Source organism: Penicillium subrubescens (genome assembly GCF_028828155.1).
Source record: "Penicillium subrubescens strain IBT 31985 chromosome Unknown utg000002l_segment0_segment0, whole genome shotgun sequence".
NCBI lineage: Eukaryota > Fungi > Ascomycota > Eurotiomycetes > Eurotiales > Aspergillaceae > Penicillium > Penicillium subrubescens.
The window spans coordinates 3,155,746-3,177,340 of record NW_026643152.1 but is presented as its reverse complement, the minus strand read 5'-3'; the positions used below and the strand labels follow the sequence as shown (position 1 = coordinate 3,177,340).

General features: G+C 51.7%; 9 protein-coding genes across 9 annotated transcripts; 4 read left to right on the top strand and 5 right to left on the bottom strand.

Annotated features, from left to right (window-relative positions):
* Window positions 1–1,128: 1,128 nt before the first annotated feature.
* Window positions 1,129–1,889, bottom strand: N7473_002531 (uncharacterized protein; the record flags this gene model as incomplete). Its single annotated transcript, XM_057148471.1, has 2 exons — window positions 1,129–1,650; window positions 1,815–1,889. 2 exons carry the CDS (start codon window positions 1,887–1,889, stop codon window positions 1,129–1,131), a joined length of 597 nt encoding a protein of 198 aa, XP_057012125.1.
* A 71-nt stretch (window positions 1,890–1,960) lies between these two features.
* N7473_002530 (putative DNA polymerase iota) lies at window positions 1,961–3,819 on the top strand (the record flags this gene model as incomplete). Its single annotated transcript, XM_057148470.1, has 2 exons — window positions 1,961–2,008; window positions 2,074–3,819. The coding sequence occupies 2 exons, from the start codon at window positions 1,961–1,963 to the stop codon at window positions 3,817–3,819; spliced, it is 1,794 nt and encodes a 597-aa protein (XP_057012124.1).
* Window positions 3,820–4,370: 551 nt separating this feature from the next.
* On the top strand, window positions 4,371–6,886 carry admB (uncharacterized protein; the record flags this gene model as incomplete). Its single annotated transcript, XM_057148469.1, has 2 exons — window positions 4,371–4,437; window positions 4,512–6,886. 2 exons carry the CDS (start codon window positions 4,371–4,373, stop codon window positions 6,884–6,886), a joined length of 2,442 nt encoding a protein of 813 aa, XP_057012123.1.
* A 592-nt stretch (window positions 6,887–7,478) lies between these two features.
* Window positions 7,479–8,394, bottom strand: cdc31 (putative cell division control protein Cdc31; the record flags this gene model as incomplete). The annotated part of the gene is made up of 2 exons (XM_057148468.1): window positions 7,479–7,970; window positions 8,116–8,394. 2 exons carry the CDS (start codon window positions 8,392–8,394, stop codon window positions 7,479–7,481), a joined length of 771 nt encoding a protein of 256 aa, XP_057012122.1.
* A 1,271-nt stretch (window positions 8,395–9,665) lies between these two features.
* Window positions 9,666–11,098, bottom strand: N7473_002527 (uncharacterized protein; the record flags this gene model as incomplete). Its single annotated transcript, XM_057148467.1, has 2 exons — window positions 9,666–9,884; window positions 9,947–11,098. 2 exons carry the CDS (start codon window positions 11,096–11,098, stop codon window positions 9,666–9,668), a joined length of 1,371 nt encoding a protein of 456 aa, XP_057012121.1.
* A 361-nt stretch (window positions 11,099–11,459) lies between these two features.
* On the bottom strand, window positions 11,460–13,088 carry N7473_002526 (ssDNA-dependent ATPase MGS1; the record flags this gene model as incomplete). The annotated part of the gene is made up of 1 exon (XM_057148466.1): window positions 11,460–13,088. The coding sequence occupies one exon, from the start codon at window positions 13,086–13,088 to the stop codon at window positions 11,460–11,462; it is 1,629 nt and encodes a 542-aa protein (XP_057012120.1).
* Window positions 13,089–13,517: 429 nt separating this feature from the next.
* Window positions 13,518–15,428, top strand: N7473_002525 (kynurenine--oxoglutarate transaminase; the record flags this gene model as incomplete). The annotated part of the gene is made up of 9 exons (XM_057148465.1): window positions 13,518–13,714; window positions 13,780–13,848; window positions 13,927–14,011; window positions 14,070–14,175; window positions 14,233–14,305; window positions 14,370–14,523; window positions 14,582–14,595; window positions 14,653–15,076; window positions 15,138–15,428. The coding sequence occupies 9 exons, from the start codon at window positions 13,518–13,520 to the stop codon at window positions 15,426–15,428; spliced, it is 1,413 nt and encodes a 470-aa protein (XP_057012119.1).
* A 752-nt stretch (window positions 15,429–16,180) lies between these two features.
* Window positions 16,181–20,059, bottom strand: N7473_002524 (uncharacterized protein; the record flags this gene model as incomplete). The annotated part of the gene is made up of 7 exons (XM_057148464.1): window positions 16,181–16,401; window positions 16,476–17,115; window positions 17,181–18,241; window positions 18,307–18,375; window positions 18,626–19,391; window positions 19,455–19,592; window positions 19,643–20,059. 7 exons carry the CDS (start codon window positions 20,057–20,059, stop codon window positions 16,181–16,183), a joined length of 3,312 nt encoding a protein of 1,103 aa, XP_057012118.1.
* A 778-nt stretch (window positions 20,060–20,837) lies between these two features.
* N7473_002523 (uncharacterized protein) lies at window positions 20,838–21,074 on the top strand (the record flags this gene model as incomplete). Its single annotated transcript, XM_057148463.1, has 1 exon — window positions 20,838–21,074. One exon carries the CDS (start codon window positions 20,838–20,840, stop codon window positions 21,072–21,074), a length of 237 nt encoding a protein of 78 aa, XP_057012117.1.
* Window positions 21,075–21,595: the final 521 nt, after the last annotated feature.

Sequence of the window (21,595 nt, the reverse complement as noted above, 5' to 3'; positions counted from 1 at the left end):
ATGTCCCGAAGTTTCTACTTTGGGCCACGAGCGAACGACACTTTGAACAGTCCTACCAGTATACAAGGCTGTGCCTTGTTCTTTCCTTCGGCGTCTTTGCACTACAATACGTCGACAATTCACCAAGACCCAACAGATGGGATCCTTCCAGCGAAATGCATAGCAGACATGACATAGCTTGTTCAGACTGCAGCACGGAATGGCATTGCACAATTCGAAACTGATCTTACGGGACTTGCAACCAGATAGCCGGAGAGATAGTCGTCATCCACCTGGAGTCATGTCTTGGTTATGATGTTAAGATGTTCACCCACGGCGTAAGGCTTCTCTTAAATCCTGCACACTGAAATCTTGTCCAAGTCTTCTAACTTCTGATGCAGTATTGAGTGGACTTTCTAACAACACAGACGACCTCATTTGCAATCCGGGCACAACACCAAATTATAACCTTACCTTGATCGATGATAACTCCTAATCGATTGCCAGGATTTGTTTGGACTTGTTACTATGCTCTTATACTCTACCCCGATCATCACTATCATATATCCCAGTCAAATGCCTTCAAACGGTATACATGTTGACTCGGACGTACATTATACTGTTATGAAACCTGTGGATTACCAGGATCTCTTGGGCTTTGCGCAAACATCTCTAGCCTCTGAATTTGGGATATCTAAGGCCTTCTTGATTGGCACATTGGTTCAAACGGCGTTCCTGCTGCTCTGAACTTTGTGAGGCTTTCACCTCACGAGGTTAATGTCGTTTTAGTTCTCCTATTTCCTACGCTTCTTTCCTCTATGGAGTGGAGTGATGAAGAGAATGATAAATATCATTCAACTAGCATTAAAATACAAGATAAAAATGTAGCCAAGCTTCGACTAACCGTTATTAAGATAAGAGGTCAACCAGTGAAGTAGAAATGATGAAAACAAGTTTGATGAAAACAACTTCAGATCTCAATTCCACGAAGAAATTTAATGATCGCATCGGCTATTTGAAGCCCAGGGTCCTCAATAGAATAATTACCTGCATTTTCAAGAATCACGGTTTTGACTGACACCTTTTTGACAAGCGACAAAACCAGTTCACTGAGATGCAGAGGGGTCCATTTATCCCGATCAGGCTGCGTCAGGAGAATAGGACAGACATCAAAGTTCTCAGGCTCAGGGGCTGGCTATTTGACGAGTACGATGACAAGAAGTGCATCGGAGCCCAAGAAGCCGCAGAAGACCGATCTGCCATGAAGACCTTCAACGCAGCCGGGTGGTTGACCAAGGTGGACATCTTGCTCGCGAGCGACATCGGAAGGGAAAATGATCTCAACAGCGGGATATCACTAAGTCCGGCCATAAGGACTCCAACCCTGCTCATGAAAGGATTCCTCGCTGTCTCATCGCGAACTTGTTGGATGCGTTGGTCCAAGAATGTCATGCCCACAATGCCCTTGACTTTCTCGTTCAGTGCGGCCGTGTGGTACGTTAACATACCACCGGCACTGAGGCCGTAGAGAACGATCGATCGAGGGTCGCTCTCAACCCCTTGCGGTAGTCTGGCCTCTCTGGGCTGTGGGACGATGTGAAGTATCTGGCGCTTTGATGACTGAGTTGTCCAATGTATTCCGGATCGATTCCGATTTTGGGGTTTGTAGTTCTAATTTTGAAGATAATTGTAAAGTTATTCGTTTCATACGATGGGACCTCTCTGATTGAGTGAAATTTATCAATATGAGCCTTCTAAGTCAAGATAAAGTCCAGCGATGCATAGACAGCCACCGACCAATCAGCCACAGTTCCAGCCACGTGAGCCACGCGTACCATCAAAGAGCGATCACTCAACGCAAAATCCACTCTGCGGTTGTAGTTGTAAATTGTCAGGATTTCTTCATACATATCCAACTACCGACCGCACCTAGGCTCAAATCCCTCATATCCATGGAGAAGCCTGTGTCATCACAGAGTCGATGGCTGCAGTACCGGCGCGTCACGACCGTCGAGTCATCCTCCACCTGGTAGACCTCTCAAACCCCAGCACGCCCTTTCTCAACCCTCTTCGCCGCTAATACATGCGATACAGGATTATGACTGTTTCTATGCCTCGGTGTTTGAGGTAGAGCAGCCAGCACTCAAGTCGGTGCCCCTGGCCGTCCAGCAGAAGCAAATTGTGGTGACATGCAATTACGAAGCACGACGGCGTGGCCTACACAAATTGATGCTTATCAAGGATGCGAAACGCATCTGTCCTGACGTGGTGATTGTCCTTGGGGAAGACCTGACCAAGTTTCGCGATGCATCTAAGGATCTTTATTCATTTGTGCGCGACTTCATTTGGGGCGGGCGCGTGGAAAGACTGGGCTTTGATGAACTCTCGCTGGATGTCACGGAAATGATTGAGTACAATATTCAATTCTTGAACTCGAATGACTTGACGGCTTCATTTTTTCATCTGGATCAGAAGGATCCGACCGTTGGGTTTACTTATGATGCCACTCGTTATCTTGGTGCTACCTATCCGCCCACGGAAGATGGTTCGGTGGCATCGCCAGAGATATCATCACTGGATATGAGGTTGCTCTTGGGATCTCATCTTATTGGGTATCTACGGAGTCGGATGGAACATGAGAAGGGCTTCACGGCTACGGGTGGTGTGTCAACATCGAAGCTGCTGGCCAAGTTGGTTGGCAGCGTACGCAAACCCAACAATCAAACGACACTGCTGCCCCCTTACGAGGCACCAGACGACCCCGACTCCCCAGACAGCAATGTCACCCAGTTTATGGATGCCCACGAGATTCGAAAAATTCCTGGAATTGGATCACGGCTGGCCCAGAAGCTAAGGCTCAAGGTGACAGGCCAAACTACTGGAGAGGAAAAACTGACCGTTCGCGACGTCCGCCTATTCCCTGGCATGGGCCCACCAGCTTTGGAAAAGACCCTCGGCGGACCAGGTGCACCCAAGGGAATCGGGATGAAAGTCTGGAGCATTTTGCACGGGGTCGACAATACAGACGTGCTCGAAGCACGCGACCTACCTACTCAAATCAGTATCGAGGATACCTACGGGCGCGGACGCCTCGACACTATCGAAAACGTACGACGCGAATTGGAGATACTGGCAAGGAGTTTAATCAGACGAATGAGGACCGATCTGCTCGACAAAACTGACAGCACTGCGCCTCAGCCCCGGTGGCTGGCCCACCCACGCACCCTACGCTTATCAACTCGGCCACGGAACCCGCCAGAGACAGATGGGGCGCGGTCATATAATTGGAATCGCATTTCCCGGTCGGCGCCACTGCCGAGCTTTGTCTTCCATGTCGACGAGAATATCGATGCGATCGCCGAGCGACTCGTCCACGAATATGCGATGACTATGTTCCGCAAACTGCATCCCGAAAAGGCCGGGTGGGACCTGCAGCTGATGAATATCGCGGTCACTAATCTGGTGGAGAGTGCTGGGGACCAGAAGCAGAGCAGTGGGCGAGATATAGGGAAGATGTTCCGTCAGCAAGAGGCTGTGCTGCGGGACTGGACGGTGCGCGAACCAGAACATGAGGGGGGAGAGCAGGATGACAAGGATCGGGATACCAATCAAGGTCAAGGCCAAGAGTCTTCGGGCGAAGGAAAAATGCAGCAGCCTAGCGGTAGTGTAGTGGTTTCAGATTGGGAGGACGGGGAATGGGAGGAAGAAGACGAGTCCGATGGGTTGTGGCGAGTGAGTAGTCGGGCGAATGTCGAATGTTCGCTGTGTGGAGTGGTGATTCCCCATTTTGCTCAGTTGGCCCATCAGACATTCCATGCGTCGGAGAACGAGGCTGGGTAACCTACTATGTAGACAGTATCACATAGACAGTTGTACAAGATGAAGACAGGAAAAGTAACGGAGTTAAGTTCTGTACATTACCATTACTTAATTCTTCATACGACCGAATTCATCCTAGTTATTCTAATTATCCTAGTTAGTTAATCCCAGTTAATCACAGTATTTCAGTGCCAAGGCCAAGCCTCGTCGGTCCCATTGGAATCCTTCGTGCTTGGCGTCTTGGAAGAACTCCGCTTCGTCACTGGAGGCGCCGGGGCTGTCAGGTATTCACTGGATCTCTTTTATCGCCTTCTATCGTCCTCATCTTTCTAACCAACTATTATTATACAACTTACATTCGACTATTTACAGTACTTATCCCCCGACCTGTTATGTTGATTGGTGATTCCTAATCTCCGTTGATCTCCGGGTGGACCCTTTGTGATCCCTGAATCGTTGCCTGGCTGGACCCTGGAAACCCTGGAATCTCTCCCCACCGATACTGAAGCGCACCATAATTATCTCCTTACACTCCGAGAGTTTCTCTCTTTTACAACCATCATTGCCCGACAATGAGGTTCCCACAGAGCGTACTGCCCGTAATTGGGGCAGTGTCGGCTCTGTTCACACTCGTTCAAGGTGTGTCTCGTCTCCCGCCGCTTTCTCGGCGGCTACAACGCTTGACTGATTACTGACTGCCTGCCCCTTCCCAGCGCGATCTCAAGCGTCAGAAGCTATTCGCCGGACCACCCCGATCGATAATGCTGTTATTCGCACCGAAGCACACCAAATAGACCACCTCTCACACTTTGATCTCACCTTCGAATTGCACCGCGACGGACAGCGGATCAAGCTGGAGCTCGAGCCGAATCACGATATCCTCGCCGACGATGCCTACGTCCAATATATTGGCCCTGATGGACTCTGGGAAGGCGAACCCATCCAAAGACACGAGCACAAAGTCTTTCGCGGCCGGGCCCTGGTCGGCTCGGGTCAGGGACGATGGACTCCTGCAGGTTGGGCTCGGATCAGCGTAAGAAAGGACGGCCCCGAGCCCCTGTTTGAGGGTGCGTTCAGTATCGACCATAATAAGCACCACATCGAGCTGCAGTCAACATACCTGGCCAAAAAGCGCCCCATCGACACCGATATCGAGCACCGAAGGGGCGACTACATGGTAGTCTACCGAGACACCGATATGATTCAACACCATAGCGAGCTCAAGCGGTCGCTGGAGGATCCCACGGGTTGCTCAGCGAATAAACTCGACTATAACGCTGATTTGACCAACTCGATTTTTCCCTTTGGTGTCGACCAGCCGGATAGCCAATGGGGAGTCATGCCACTGAATTCGTTGTTTGGGCTCAGCAAGCGCCAATCCAATGATGTGCCGGGATCTGGTAATACGGCCGGCGTGAATCTGAGGAGCACTGTTGGCGATACATCTGGATGCCCCAAGACCAGAAAGGTGGCTCTGATTGGTGTGGCAACGGACTGTAAAATGAGTGACTTTTTCAAATCCAACTCAACCCCCAAGGATGCGGCAAAGGATTTTGTCATCAACATGGTCAACACAGCATCGAACTTGTACGAGGACTCATTCAATGTGTCTATCGGGTTGCGCAATCTCACTGTGAACGACCAACCTTGTCCAACGACAGCCACTGCAGCGGCACCGTGGAATATTGGCTGCGATGGCGGAAATATGACCTGGCGACTGAACGAGTTCTCCAAGTGGCGTGCAAGTAACGCGGACAGCAACGCCTACTGGACCCTGATGACCGGCTGCCCTACTGGCCAGGAGGTCGGCGTTTCCTGGATGGGTGCTCTGTGCAACTCCGACGTTGTCACCTCGAGTGATGGTAACTCGGTGTCGGGCGCGAATGTCGTGGTCGGCAACCAAGGCTCTGCATGGCAGATCTTCGCTCACGAGACCGGACACACATTCGGAGCAGTCCATGATTGTGATACGTCGGCATGCTCTGACCATCTAGAAGTCTCTTCCCAGTGTTGCCCACTAACATCGACTACTTGTAATGCGAATGCCAAGTACATCATGAATCCGTACGCAGACCCGAGCATGACAACCTTCTCTCAATGCACAATCGGCAACATCTGCTCCGCCATTGGTCGCAATAGTATCAAGTCAACCTGTCTCTCCGACAACCGCGGAGTCACGACTATCATCGGCAGCAAGTGCGGCAACGGCATCGTCGAAACTGGCGAAGACTGTGACTGCGGCGGCGAGGAAAACTGTGCTAGCAATGCCTGCTGCGACGCAAAGACATGCAAGTTCAAGAACAACGCCGTCTGCGATGACTCCAACGACAGCTGCTGCACCAGCTGCCAATTTACACCCGCCAACACGGTCTGCCGCGCGAGCACAAACGCCTGCGACATTGCCGAGACCTGCTCCGGAAACTCGAGTTCCTGCCCCAGCGACACATACAAAGATGATGGCTCCTCTTGCGGTAGTGGTCTCACCTGTGCCAGCGGGCAATGCACGAGTCGCGACTATCAATGCCGTAGTGTCATGGGCTCCCTCCTCAGTACCAACGATACCTGGGCCTGTTCGAGTGAGATGACGATGAATCCATCTTGCCGCCTGGTTTGCGGCACGGCCGAGCGACTCCAGGGGTATCCCCCCAACACCTGCTTTGACACGTACCAGAACTTCATGGACGGTACACCCTGTGACTCTGGCGGTCGCTGCTATGGCGGCCAGTGCAAGGGTTCCTCCGTAGGAGGCTGGATCAAGGATCACAAAAACCTCGTCATTGGCATTGCTGTTGGCGTGGGCAGTCTCATCGTCCTCACCGTGCTCTTTTCTCTCGTCCAGCGATGCCGTGCGGCCCGAGTTAGAAGGAACATGGCGAAGAATGCCCGTTCTGCACCTGTGATGGGCCGTTATCAGGGCCGCAGGCTTAGTCGGGGACCTCCTCGTGGAGCGCCGCCTCCACCTGGTGCTCCCTATGGTCCTCCGCCTGGTCCTCCGCCTGGTCCGCCCATGAATCAGTGGTATGGCCACCCTGATTCTGGATATCCTAACGGTGGATATCCACAAGCGCCTCCGCCTCGGTACGCTTAATAATGAACCTTTCTCTCCTTCACATATCCTCCCTCGATTGGTTTATACGAGGGTAGGTTTCTCTCCTTTTATGCATTGCGTGCTGGCCGGGTTACAGGTCATTTTCTTTGGGTTCTAAATTGGCTGGGATATTTTGGTCTTCTCCCTTTTTGGCGTCAATATTGGACTTTATTTGTGTATAAGATTCGGTCACACTCGGGATATTGGGTATCAGAACTCTTCTAACCTTCTTGTGAATGTCTACTTTGTTTTCTTCTCTCTCTTTTTGTTCTCTTCGTGGTATATCTGCATTTAGAGGAGTGGACACCGCTTCGGCTATGAATTTACCTCTGACAAAGCTGGAAGATTATACCTGCTGTAGTACGTCCGTAGTCTAATACTGTAGTCCAAGGGAATTCAAACCGCATGAAAGTCTTGAGAACATTAAATTCAATGAAATTGAGAGAAACACCCAAACTAAAACAACAGACAAAGCAGGGAAAGACCCAAAACAAAAATAGATATAAACCCAACACCAAAAACCCCCTCATGCAAGGCACAACCCTTCCCCCTTTCTTCCCACAGTAGATAGCACCACGGTCCATACTCTCTCTCACTGCCAACAAATTCCCACAAAAGCCTCCCTCGTAACACCCCCAACACCCTCCAGATCAAACTCCTCAATCATAGCCCTCAACTCCTCCTCCTCAAGCCCCGTCTCGCCCAACTCCCTCGCCACGCGCCTTAAATCCTCCAAATCGATGAAACCCTTCCCGCCCTCATCGAACAACTCGAACGCGCGGAGGATCTCATCACGCGGGTCTCGCTCCAGAATCTTCAGGGCCGTGACGGCTTGGAAGGAGGATAGAGGCATGAGGAGGTTGGAGGGGTGTTGGGGGTTTGAGCCTGTTTGTTTGGAGTTTTGTTGGAGGGCGGAGGAGGAGGATTGTTGCTGTTGTTGTTGGACTTGGGGGCGGGGTACGCCGTAGGTTGTGAGGAGGGAGATGAGCTCTTGTTTTGTTAGGGTGAAGCCTAGGGCGCGGAAGGCGACGCGGAGTTCGTGGTAGTCTAGGTGGCGGTCGCGGTCGAGGTCGAAGAGGGTGAACTGGAGGAGGTGTGTATATGGTTAGTGATTTTGTTTTTCTTTTTGTTTCGGTGGTTGGGGAGGTTCGCTGGGCACTGCACGTTGCTCTCGGAGGAGCGAGTGCAGACGCAGAGACAAGGCAGCATTCGTGGGATGCGATCCTTACAGCTTCATTAATCTCCTCTCTTTGCTCTTCAGTCAACCGACTCAGCGGGTTCGCATCCTGTCCCGGCCCATGGGACTGCGTCGCTGCAGGTGCGGATGGAGGCTGCTGCGTTTGCTTAGGGCCCTCGGGGCCACCGAAGTCTCCAGGACCCGGGTTGCCCATACCGCGATGCCTCGAGAAAGATGAGGCGCTGAAGGGCATAGCGTTTGTGTTGACAGAGCGGTCTGGCATCTTGGTGCCCGCGTAGGAGCGCGACGCGAACGGTTGGCCGGAGGCCATGGCGGTCGACTCGTGCGAGTATACAAATGTGGGAGTCGAGGAAGATTAGATTGGGTGTTTTGGTTGAAAATGTCAATTGATGTTGGCTGGAGGGGATTGGGGCTCGTGGCCCGTTGTGGTATGGAGGTTGGACTGAGGCTGTGGTGGTTGGCGGTGGAGAAAGAGAAGAGGATTCTTGAGACGCGCCGACGCGGGAGGAAATCAGCCACACGTTTGGGATGTTGCGGGCTGTGGAGTAACAACGTTATTTAGAAATCTTAATGTCTTTCGAATCATCTTTCGAATCATCTTTCGAATCATCTTTCGAATCATCTTTCGAATCATCTTTCTTAATAGCTAGCACAGATATCCTTTTTTGGTTTATCGTTCAAATCCTGACTCCAAGGATGATTTTGAAAATTTGTCGGGGTTTCAAACTTCTAGATTCCTACTTACTACCCTGCTTATATTGTGATACTCCGTATGTGATTCCTCCTTCCTTACCATCGCTATAGCCCTTGGATTCATTCATACTTTTGATTGGTATAACTTAGACCTCGAGGATATCCCTTCTACGTAATCGTTAAGTTAATCGCTGATTTAATCGTCAACTAAAATCATATTAAACCTATCATTGAAACTATCATTTAAATCATCATTCAGTCTATAGGCGAAGGCAACAAGTTATTTATCGGTTTCTCAAATAAAAAACAATTAGCATATATTTCCTCTTCTGGATCAGCGTGGGAAGGCCGTTTAGAATAGAGAGTAAAACGTGGCTAGTAGAGTACTCCAGGGTTCTGTAAAGGGTACATAAATGTACATAAATCGACATGGCAGAATCTTACAATCGTCACAGGGAATTACTGTAGAAGATGGTAAGGGCTTTACAGCACTTAGCCTGTTTCGGTAATGGGAGTGTCGAATTAGCAATTTTGGGGTGTCGTTTTAGCAATTCTCTTAAACTTGGCATGATTACTCAAAGTTCATATCGAAGTCATTCCATTTCAGAGAGCAATGTGCGCCGGGGGGTATTTAGCTAATAACATGGACAGGAAAGGACAGGAAAAAACAGAGCAATGAGTATCTACCCAACCTCAAGCGAAAGTAAACAAAAGGCGCGGTTTGTGATAATAATAAACATCTCGTGCGCCTGTTCCCAGGCAAGAAAATATTCAACAGGCTTGGTCGACAAACATAATATAGGCATTGAATCCGGCACCGACAAGGAGGCAGACGTGGTGTTGCTCACAAGGGACCTGTACACAGGAAAGAACGTAGAAACCACCCATCTAAATTGTGAGATGGCCATTGGCACCTGTGCCAACCCAATGATAGCTGACATTGTCGTAGGCGCTGTCGATACAATTCATACCATCCTGCCAGGGATCAATTAAGAATGGGTCCAAGTAATCCTCAAGCAGGTCGCAGCCCAAGGCCGGTGGGTCTTCATTCGAGGTCATCTCCGTCGGTATGTCCTCGGGACGACTGGGACGATCGATCAGAGAGCTCTGTACGGAGGTTAGATTCTCGAAACCAATGTGAGGAGAGGGAGGGGGGTGGGGGCAGAGACAGGTTCAGTATGTGAAGAGGAAGATTGAGAAGACGTCGAGACAAATTGTGAAGATGTAGATAGAGGTTGCGCGGGAGCGGACGCGGATGTAGGCTGGCCACCAGCAGACACAGTCTCACCATCGTTTCGATCGGATCTAATGCACTCGCGATTGCGTGCAGCACAAGGGGGACAAGGATCACCGGGTCCACATCGTTTCTTACTCTTGTAGCATGCCTGACAGGCTCCGCCGTTGTCCTTCAAGACTCGCATGCCTTCTTTCTGGTCGTCAAGCTCCTCTTGAGTCCGGATTCTCTTTTCACGGTGTAGGTGTCCGTTCTGAGGGTCTTCCATGATGATTTTCAGCTCTCCCTCCGGAGATGGTGAGCCCGTGGTGAAGGTTGCTGTGTCGGAAGTTGTTCGGCCAACGAGTGATGAGGAGTGTTCATCCGAACCACCGTCGTGAAGGCTCGAGGCATAACCACTTGCGATAGAAGAGCTTCGAAACGTGTTTTGAAAATGAGAGATGTTTGCCGGGGAAGAGAGCTTCTGCGCTTTTCGTTTGACAGCTCGCCGGGCCTGGGACATGAGGCTGCGTTGTGGAAAAGTGTGATGGTAATAGTCAAATACGCGTTGAGGTATAGGCACTGAAGAGCCCTGCGAGTGGGAAACGTCTGAGGCCCGCGATGCAGAAACCCCCCAGCCCAAAGGCTGAGCAGAGTGCGAGTGATTACCCTGCGTTGGTTGAGGAACCGGGGCGGCAGAACCATGGGTGAAGGGTACCACGGTAGCCCACAAAGCAGATGACCCCGAAACAAAAGGCTGACTGGAGTTCAAGCTGTGATGAGGTGCAGATACAGATACAGACATCGACATCGACCCAGTAGAGCCCAGCAGGCGTTGAACTCCCGTGGGAAGAGCCCATGAAGTGGAGGGCTCAGAGACCGGAGACTGGATATAGTCCAAATAACCGTGAGTGGCTGATAGTGATAATCTCCCCGACGAAACTTCTGAGCGATACATCGTGAAGGGCAAAGCCCGAGCACTGGGAGGGCCCGGAGGTTGAGGTCGAAGAGTGTTCAAGTGATTGACAGGAGTCGGTAGTCGTCTTTCGTTGACATGGAGTCTCACAGACTCCTCACGCTTGAGACCGGGCAACTGGCCAGGATACATCGTGTTCTGAGTCCGCAGATGCGTTGCTCGTGTATGGATAAGTTGATGGATAAATGTGTAGTAGAATAAAGAACAGTGGTGACGAACTGAAGTTGGGTGTAAATGAAACTGGTCTGGAGGTGTAGAAAGGAAGGCGTTGGAGCAGCCCTACTTTCCCGCTTAGGTAACTGGGGATGATGTCGCCCCGAGAAAACCGCTGCTCGAAAAGGGCAAGTACTGTTTCCCACGCCTGCGCATACAAGCCTGGTAGCGAACTACAGCAATGGTAGCTCGTCTGGCAGTGTTGTGCATTTTCATTTTCCTGTCTCCAAAGGCAGCGTTTTCGAGTGTATTTTGAAAAGTTGGAAGATAGTCAAACTGGTTAAAAAAAGATTTTTGAGTGACTTGTGTGGCCCAACTCGGGGTCTCGTTTCGTCCCAAGGTCCAGTTCTTCCAGAAATGTGCGTCCCATTATCTTCTCCGGGAGGTAGTCTTGCTGCACTTCACCATCGACATAGTTCGGGTTGTACTTGTACTCCTTGCCATAGCCGAGCTCTTTCATCAGCTTCGTGGGAGCGTTTCGCAAATGAATGGGAATAGGGAGTCCTGCAACCCCTGGTTCATTCAATGCAGCAAAGGCGTTGTTCAGTCCACGGTATGCCCTTGTGCTCTTCTTCGACAGGGCCATTGCCACCGTTGCATGGGCCAAGTTAATGCGGGCCTCGGGCAGGCCAATCTTCTCCACGGCGGAGTGAGTGGAAATTGCAAGAGTTAACATGGTGTTATCGGCCAGACCAATGTCCTCAGAAGCCACAACTATCAGTCTTCGAGCAATGTACAGAGGATCTTCGCCTGACTGGATCATGCGAGAAAGGTAGTATAGTGCTGCATCCGGGTCACTACCTCGAATCGACTTGTGGAATGCTGATATTGTGTCATAGTGTTGATCACCAGCACGGTCATAAACAAGGGTTTTAGTCAAGGCTTGCTTTATATCTTCTGTGGTAATGTTCGGTCGTTTGGACAGGTCCATGGCAAGTTCGAGCAAGTTGAGCGAGGTTCGAGCATCGCCATCGGCGAATCGAGCCAGATACTGTATCAACTCATCATCAACTAATTCTGAAGGAGAATAGTTCGGACCCTCGACTCTAAGTGCTCGCTGGAGGATTGAGACAATGTCCTCGTCTGTCAGTTTGGACAACGTAAATGTCCTGCACCGTGAAAGCAGCGCATTCTGGACCTTGAATGATGGATTCTCCGTGGTTGCACCAATCAACGTGACCTGGCCACTTTCCACGGGCCCCAGAAACACATCCTGTTGCGATTTGGAGAACCGATGGATTTCATCGCAGAAGATAATCGTCTTTCTTCCAGTGAGACCGAGTTCACTGCGGGCCTCAGCGAATATTTTCTTGCACTCAGCAACACCGGAGCTTGTACTGTTGATTTCCACGAATCGGCTTCCAACCATCGATGCTACCACGCGGGCAATTGTCGTCTTGCCTGTTCCAGCACTTCCCCATAGAATCATACTTGGTACCCGGTCTTGTTCGATGAGACCTCGGAGAACACCATTCTCGCCGACGAGCTCCTGACCACACACTTCATCTAGAGTCTTCGGGCGCATCCGCTCTGCCAATGGGGCGGCCCTTTGGAATGCATTGACCTTTGTCCGCTTAGCCTGCGGTTCCACTGCTTCCTCGTTCGGTTGTTTCACGCCATTGTGTTCTTGGGACAGCGGGGAGTCTTGGGTGAAGGATCTTTTGCCATTGAGAGGTCGTGGTGTTGTAATATTCGGGCGTGATGGGGATTCTTTGGTTTGGCTGAACTGGCTCTGGGCTTTTCGTGCGGACGGTGGCTGGAAGATGCTGGGAACTGGTCCTTTCTGAGATGACGGTTGATCGCTCGGGGAAGAAGACGGCTCTTCCACGAAGCTTTGACAGCCCGAATCGATATGATCGTTGATTTTGAGCTGTGGAACAGACTTCTCACAGATTGGGCAGAGCACCATTGTGATTTGATGCGGTGATAAAGAGTTGTCGACTGCCAAATCAACCATCACGTAGACGCAGCTGCTTGATTGCGGAGACGCGTCGACCGCGATGGCTGCTTAGTCATCTGATCTCGGAGAAAGCGCCGACTTTGTGGCCTTGGTGCCTTGTCAAGCATGGTTGAATTCGATTTTACAAGCAGAGCTAGAGTGTGTAAATGGAATGAAAAAGAGGAGACTCGTCTGGTATTGACAGCTGTGAATTTTGAGAAGCTTCTAATTGGTAGTACCAACCTTATCCGGGGCTATACAACTATGCAACAATTACTGTTGTATCGATGGAGAATGTTACTCTAATGATCTGCCCCTCGTAAGCACGCCATTCGCGAGTCCTGGATGACACTTTGACTCCGCAATTCTTCCTCATTGTCCCTCCACACTTCTTCCCTCATGGTTGTCGGTCGCCCGTTTAGTCTCGCCACGCTCATACGATCCAAGCCCTTTGCTCCCAGACTACCCGCGCCCCTTGTTCCCTCGGTCCTACCCCGCCTCCACGGTCTCGGCGCAAGAGCAATGTCCGCAACAGCTGCGCGGCCCGACCCTTTTCGGCCGGCAAAAAGAGTCGCCGGTCAACGACAGGATGTCTGGTATGGCGCATAATCTAGCCATCCCGATGAATTTGCTAGGAAGGGTTTCTGATAGAGGGGATTAGGTCAATTGTCAACGAAGCTGCTGCGGCTTCGCCCGTGCAGCCGATTGTGAACATGGGCCAAGGATTCTTGTGAGTCATCATTGAGCTCTATGATGAGTGATATTGCGTGTATTAGACAACTGCTCACCCATCTCACTCTTTGCGCAGTGGCTACAACCCTCCCAAGTTCGCAATTGACGCTGCAAAGGAGGCCCTTGACCGCGTGGAATGCAACCAATACTCCCCGACAAAGGTACGCAGGTGTTGAATATACAAGGGTTGTGTTAGGCCTTTAGCTCATCCTATCTCAGGGTCGTCCTCGTCTGAAGAAGGCGCTTGCCGACGCATACTCAAAGTCCTTCGGCCGAACCTTGGATCCCGAGACCGAGGTCACAGTCACCACTGGCGCAAATGAGGGTGAGTGGTTCAGAATGAGTGTGTGGGAAAAACAGGACTGACTGCGTGGGTTTGAAGGTATGCTCAGTGCCTTCATGGGCTTCATTGAGCCCGGTGATGAGGTCATTATTTTCGAGCCCTTCTTCGACCAGTAAGATTCACCCTGTACCAAGGACCAGCTCAATTCTAGTCTAGTTGCTGACCCATTCAAACAGGTATATCAGCAATATCGAGATGCCTGGTGGCACCATCCGCTATGTGCCCCTGCACCCGCCCAAGGATGGCGCAACCAGAACCTCCCCTGCATCAGAGTGGACTGTCGATTTCGAGGAGCTCGAGAATGCGATCAACTCCAAGACTAAAATGATTGTAAGTACCCCTGGCGTAGTTGGATTATTAGACACCTGAAGCTAACACTCGATTGTAGGTCTTGAACTCTCCGTGAGTCAAAGCACCCAATTCATCCCATATATTTGATGATACTGACTATCTGAATAGCCACAACCCCCTTGGCAAGGTCTTCTCCAAGGAAGAGCTCCAGCGTATCGGTGACCTCTGTGTCAAGCACAACCTGATTATCCTTTCTGATGAAGTTTATGACCGCCTGTTCTATGTTCCGTTTACGAGGATTGCCACCTTGTCCCCCGAGCTGTATGAACGCACCCTCACTGTGGGCTCGGCTGGTAAGGCCTTCTACGCCACTGGCTGGCGTGTGGGCTATCTGATCGGACCGGAGCATCTGATCAAGTACGTTGCTGGTGCACACACCCGCATTTGCTACAGCAGTGTGTCTCCCCTCCAAGAAGCCGCTGCTGTGGCCTTTGAGCAGGCAGACAAGGTTGGCTTCTGGGACGAGAGCCGCAATGAGATGCAGCAGAAGATGAAGCTGTTCTGTGAGGTCTTTGATGAGCTCGGTATCCCGGTATGTAGAACATTTCATCCGTGTATATTGTTTATCCCATCTCTTCTGACATGTCTTTCAGTACTCCGAGCCTGAGGGTGGGTACTTTGTCCTGGCCAACATGGCATCTGTCAAGCTGCCCGCCGACTATCCTTTCCCGCCCCATGTGGCCAGTCGCCCTCGTGATTTCAAGCTCTGCTGGTTCCTGATCCACGAGGTTGGCGTTGCCGCTATCCCGCCGACGGAGTTCTACACCGAGGCCAATGCTCACATTGCCGAGGATTATCTCCGCTTCGCTGTCTGCAAGAACGATGATGTTCTGGAGACTGCCAAGGAGAGACTGCGCGGCCTGAAGAAGTACATTACGCAGTAAAAAGGCCCCTGTCTATTGCACTCATTATTAGATCCCCTAAATACAAAGAATCGGGCAGCCGCTCATACTAGAGGCCTTGCGACTTTCTAAGAGCTCCTTACTAAACTAATGCAAGCTCACACATCTAGTAAACACTATGTCGACTAGGGCTGATATCCAATCGGTCTATTTAATGCCATACTCATTACCTACTTGGCAGCTTGCTATCCGAATGATCATACTTGCAGTTTACCATCTACAGGGAATTGAGCTTAGTTTTGACTGCAACAAGAGAATTGGCATTCTTAAAAAAAGAATTTTGTCTGGTCATCATCAATGGCCACAGCGCAGCGGGGGATTGTCACTGGGCTCAATGGTGAGACGACCCCACGTACTCGAACAACCAACGAGATCCAGGGCCTAGGGCTTCCTGCTTGCAACAAATGAAACAGCCGCTCACAGAAGGATTTTGGCCCCTAGACCCAGGATCCCGTATGGATACACCAAACTTAGTGATAGGAAGTCCCGACCCTCCAATTACCACCACGAAAAAGATAATCAACTGGATCGGCCGTATACTGGGGAATCCGAGGGAAGACCGGGGCACTCCCATCGACTCGAACTCCTCTGGCAAAGGAGCCCAAGTCGGGGAGGCGCACCTTTTAGTTTTTTCCCTTGGCCTCGAATCCCACCAGCACACGCCGTCCACACCACCACTTCTCCTTTGGCCCCTTGTCTGCCAACCGCAGCCACCACCTGTGCTAAGGGACAGCTTAGCACATCTCTGGACCTTCCATCTCCATGGGACCTGTCCCAGCCCCATCCCAACCCTCGCCACGCCGGAAGAGGCGTTGTTCCTCCTCGACGACGTCGAATCCCTCTCCACGTGTCCGGGCGTGCACCTTCTTGACGTCTGGATGGGTGGTTCGAGACGCTCGAAGAATCCAATGATTGCATTCTTCGTTGAAGACCAAGCCTTCGAACCATTGAACCCCTGTCACACTGACAAAAAAGTGTGCGGCCGCTCAGCGACGCAGATTGGGTCCCGGCAATTGCGGGGTGACTGACCGTTCCATTCGGTCTCGCAAGCGTGTCGGTTGCCCAGCAGGTTCGGGTCAAGGGAAACACCAAGCTCCAAATTGAGCTGGTACCGAACTTGCAGGTCCAGTCGAGACGACCACTGGTTGGTGGATTGGAGCTTGTCCCGCAGTAAACGGAACATGTACGCAACCAGTGGCTGGACCTCAACTGATTCCAGCAAACACACTGCAAGGATCCGTCGGAAACGGTCCTTCTCAATTGGATCGTCAAAGCGCACGATCACATTCACACGAGTTGAGCACCGTCCATCCCCAAAAACCGGCGTCGTACCGGCGGAACTGCTGTCTTCCCAGTCGGCAAAGATGAAGTATTCACCTTCGCGACGGGCCGTACTGAACCACACTGCTTGTCGATGACGCTCGGGGCTATCCCAGCCATTCTTGCACGGGATTGCGGGGGCACCGACTAGGACGTCCGGGGGTACCGAATTCTCAACACAGTAGTGTTCCATCGGTGCCTGTCTGCAGTACAGCCAGTGGGCCAGAGCATCTTCCCGTAAGTGTTCCTTCCCGCAGTATATGACGCGCGAGTAAGGTCCACAGAACGGGCAGATGACGGATTGAGAGTCCCATAGGCAGCATTGCTTTTCACACCCCTCCATTGCGCACTGGAAAGTGTGGTAGGTCAAGTCATAGAAAAATTTTCCCGGTTCTTTTTCTTTTTTTTCCATACCACATCATTTCCAGGCGCGCTGGCAGGGCCCGGAGCCATCATTGTCGGAGGCGTTGGGTAAGCACCTCCACCGGACGTCTGAGGGTCACTGCTCCCATAAAGGTCGGTGCTTGTTGCAGGATTCCCTTCATGGAGCGATCCGGCTGGTGTGGACGCCTGGTGCCTTTGAGAAGGTTTTTGTTGGTGGGCACCGTAGCTAGGTGCTACAATGGGAGATGGAGCAAAGCCCCCATGGGGTCCCGCTGGTGCCGCAGACATCATAGGACCGGGCGTCATGGCTGGGTTAGCACCAGAAACGAATCCACCGCCTGGTTTGCGCCCAGCTGGTACCGTGGCATTGGAACCGGGCATCTTGGCCGGGTGAGCATGGGTCGGTGGTGCACCTCTGCGTGCACCTCGCCGGGTCGGGCGATCAACTGTTACCACGGGTCTGGGAGGTAACCCGGGCGTCAGGGTTGATTTGGCAGCCGGCGAGAATTTGTTTCTCCTTGGGTGGCTTGCGGACACGACAGCAAATGACGATGGCCGGAATTCAGCTGACTCCGGACTGGTAACCAGCGATTGACGACTGGTAGATCGCGGAGGCACTGATCCCGAGATGCTTGATGGAACCCCTGCAGATGCAGTGGATGAATTGTCAAGATCAAGCGATTGGAGGGCTTCAGCCATGGTCGTGATGTCGCCAGCTCGTTGTTGTTCCTGGCCCTTCATGGGCGACTGATAACGAGTCGCAGGGCGGGACGAGGGTTCAGCGCGAGGGTGCAGGGGCTGGTAAGTGATACCAGACACGTCCTGCGGCGCAACCACTTGCTGACGAGCTTTGACATGAGCTGTTGCTGCACTTGTGTCGTCCAGTCCATCCTCCTCCGTCTTCACCGGGTCTTGGCCGCTGTTTAGCTTCATCGGAATCCACTTCTGACGTTTCTTCCACTTGCCCCTGACAGCTTGCGGCTCAGAAAGTGACCCAACTACCGGCCCGACCTTGGAAGTTGGAATAGGAGATTCGCGCTCTGAACGCGGGGAAATTTCTGGAGGATGGGTGGTGGCATTTGCGGGGTTCGCTAAAAACTCATGTCAGAATCTATCAACTAGGGAGGATAGGAGATTATGGGTTATTATTTCTTACCTGCTGCAGCCGACCGCCGCTCATCAGACTCTCGGCGAGCGCCAGTTATGGTCTCCGGGGAGATCATTTCTTGATGAGTGTTAGCGAAAAACTCAGGTCAGGGTGGGAGAACAAATGATGGTAAATGAGTTGTGGAGAAAAGAAAAGGAAGAAAAGGAAGTGTACTTGCCTTCTTGACTGGGCTCGCGAGAGTCCCCGGGCAGAGATGTGGTCTCCAAGTCTGATCCGAATGGTGCTAGTATCAAACGTGTTAGCTTGATATTCCATGTTTCCGTTCTATATGGGGATCTATAAAACTAGGCAATCGGAGGCTTCTTACCTGGAAGATCTTCTTCAACAGACTCCCCAGCGAAGGACAGAGGGGGTGTATGGAAATTTCGAGAACTTATGGAAATCCGAGAGAGAGATGGTGAACGCGCAGTCCCGAAGGAGGCAGTGGCAGATGTTGGGGACCGCAATTCGACCTCAAGGAGGGTGAGATTCCCAACGACGAGGTATTGACCAGCTGCGGCGCTCGCTGTGAACGCTGACTGTTCGTCGTTTGGTTGCTGTTGTTGCGGCTGTGCATCTGCGTGCACTCCTTCTGCTGCCTTGGCGAGAGCTTTCCTCTTTTTCAGATTCAGCCTTTGCCGTTTGTTCTTCTTCTTCTTCTTTCTCGCTTTTCCCACAGGCAAGTTCTCAGCCGTCGACTCGGACTTGTCAAGCGGCTTCTTTGACATTCCCTTCTTCTCCTCTGTCTTCCCTTCACTGGGCAAGACCACACTCTGCTCCGGGCTCTGACTGTCGGGGCCTGGTTGCTTTTCAATGACCGACTCATCGAACTTGACGCCAGCAGTCTCACGCGCAGCCTGCTGGGTCGTGTCATCGGTGAGTTTCTTGAGCTCACCCGAGATACCTGATGACGATCCATCATAGGTACTAAGAGAAGATGCGTCGCGGATGGTTGCGGCACCAGGTTGGTTGACCTGAGGTGCGCGCCGTTGACTGACATCCGGGGATTGCGGGCGCTGGCGGTACTGAATGCACATCCAAATCCGAACAGGCAGCGTGATCAGCTGCATGAAAGCCAGCTGTTGCTGCAGCGGCTGTGAAATTGTGAAATCGTTAGCTTCAACCCCTATATGATACAGGCAGGACATCTTGCTTACTCGTTGCTGACCCACGGCAGACTTGAGCCCGTCGGCATTTTTGTTGACCACCAGGAGTGCCGCCTCTCCTGTGCTTACCCGGAACTTGAAGAAGTACTGGGACGAGAGCTGTGCACAGCCAGCTTTGCAGCCGAAGGCCTTCGGGGCGTTAGTCCACCGTTGGTCTTTCTCGTTCTGACGGATCCAACTCTTAGTCCCCAGAACTCCGAGGACACTGCTTGTCTCCCTCTGCCCGACATGTGTTCCACAATGCCAAAAGGGTTTTGACTGTCGAGCAGGTCCCGAATGTTGTGGAGCAACCCCACACGGCCTCCTGGGTACTCGGCCGGCAGTTTGAAAACAAACTGTAGGGTATCGGTCGACTGGTCCAGATGGTCTGTGAATTGAGCATCCGAAGATGCAGGGCCCATCTTAAGAACCAGAGTTGGGCGTTGTTCCCGCCACTGGACAATTTGGAGGTCCAGCCAGTTGTCGGCAGACTCGAAGTCTACTTCTCCTTCAGGTCCTGGATAATGGTGGACGTGCTGTTCTGAGTCCAGAACAAGGGCATATTCGTCATCCAGGGCGCTGGCCTGGTCCGCGAAACGGCTTCCTGGGATACCCATTTTGATCAGGGCCTTCTGAAGCTCGGGAAGGACGGGCTTTCGGAATTAGCTTGCGAGATACTGGTCAGCAACAGAAGATGTGTTCAGTGAGCTACAACACCTACGAGAACAAAGAAGTTTCCGCGCGACAAGAAGATGGGAGGAGATCTGGACACGGGGTCGAGGTCGAAAGGTCCGAAGATAGGCTATGATGAAGACATGTCAGCATGATTCCCGACATTTCAGACGCGTCACGCACTCGACAACTTAAGTGAGAGATGGGTGTCGGTGGTGAGGAACCGACACACAGACTGCTGTTGGAATCTACAAAGGCGCTCTGTTAGCCTCGACTATCAGGTTCTGATAGGACATCTGTCTCACTGTGATTTCTCTCAGGGATGTGGTCAGATGGATGATGAGGTGTGAGGCTTCAGAGAGGATGTTGATGACAGAACGCGAGCACGTTCTGAAGTCAAAGGGTGGTGTGAAGTGACGTGAAGTGACGGGAGGGTGCCTTCAAGGGTCGATGATGCTTGCCGATAATATCGACGAGACGACGACAGGCAGAGATGTTGGGATGGGAGATGGTGCAGGACGGGAAGGGAGATGAAGGGAACGAAGGAGCAGTACCCCGCAGTCGAGGTCGAAGCTCATCAAGATTCGAGCTGGTGCCTTCGACACCAAGACACCAAATCTCAACTCTCCGATGCTGCAACAGGGCGACGAGAAGGGGTACTCACTGTCTGTGGCCTCGTGGAGGCAAGCTTTACTTCCAGGGCCGGGGATCTCGTCTTCACAAATGTATGAGGAAGAGAAAAATTGCGCTGGAGACGTGGAGAGAGGAAGAGAGGAAGAGAGAGAGAGGATGGAGAGGAAGGGAAGAAGTAATTTATGGCGTGGCCGGGGCGAACAGGCAATCGCATCGTCCCAACTTGCCGACTCATCGACCGCCATGGGTAATCGACGACTCAGCGGGTCATCACTGGGCGCTGCCTTGATGCTCTGGGATACAAACGCAGCATCCCACGACGACTAATCACCGACGACTAAGCATGGTTCATTGGCCTACTGGAAGCTTCCTTCCCCCATTGCTGCGAGAATTGAGACCACCATTTCGATGCCCGGGGCTGCCAATTTCATCCAAGCCCTTCGGGACCACTGGAGACCGGAAACACCTCGTTTGCCTTGGATTGCCTAATATGGGAGTGTGGAATATGCTACTACATATCTGTTACTGGAAGCACGATCAACATGACAGTGGAAACAGCACAAGGGCATACAATTTGACAGTATCGTATTCGTGGACCGGAGAAAATATATATCTAATGTTTAAACGCCAGGTCTGGAATTTTTCTATATTAAGGATGGTGTGTAAACCTCCAACAGCCAGAACTATATTTTGTGTACAAATTTAAGCTTAAATGAACGACTACTGTAAACTTGTCTACTTCTACAGTGTTCGGAGGTCGTCACGACTAGGGTACAGAGTCACACGTGACATATACAAGGTGGATTACACCGCCTACCATTTTGGGACTGGCGATGTGCCAAGTTTCT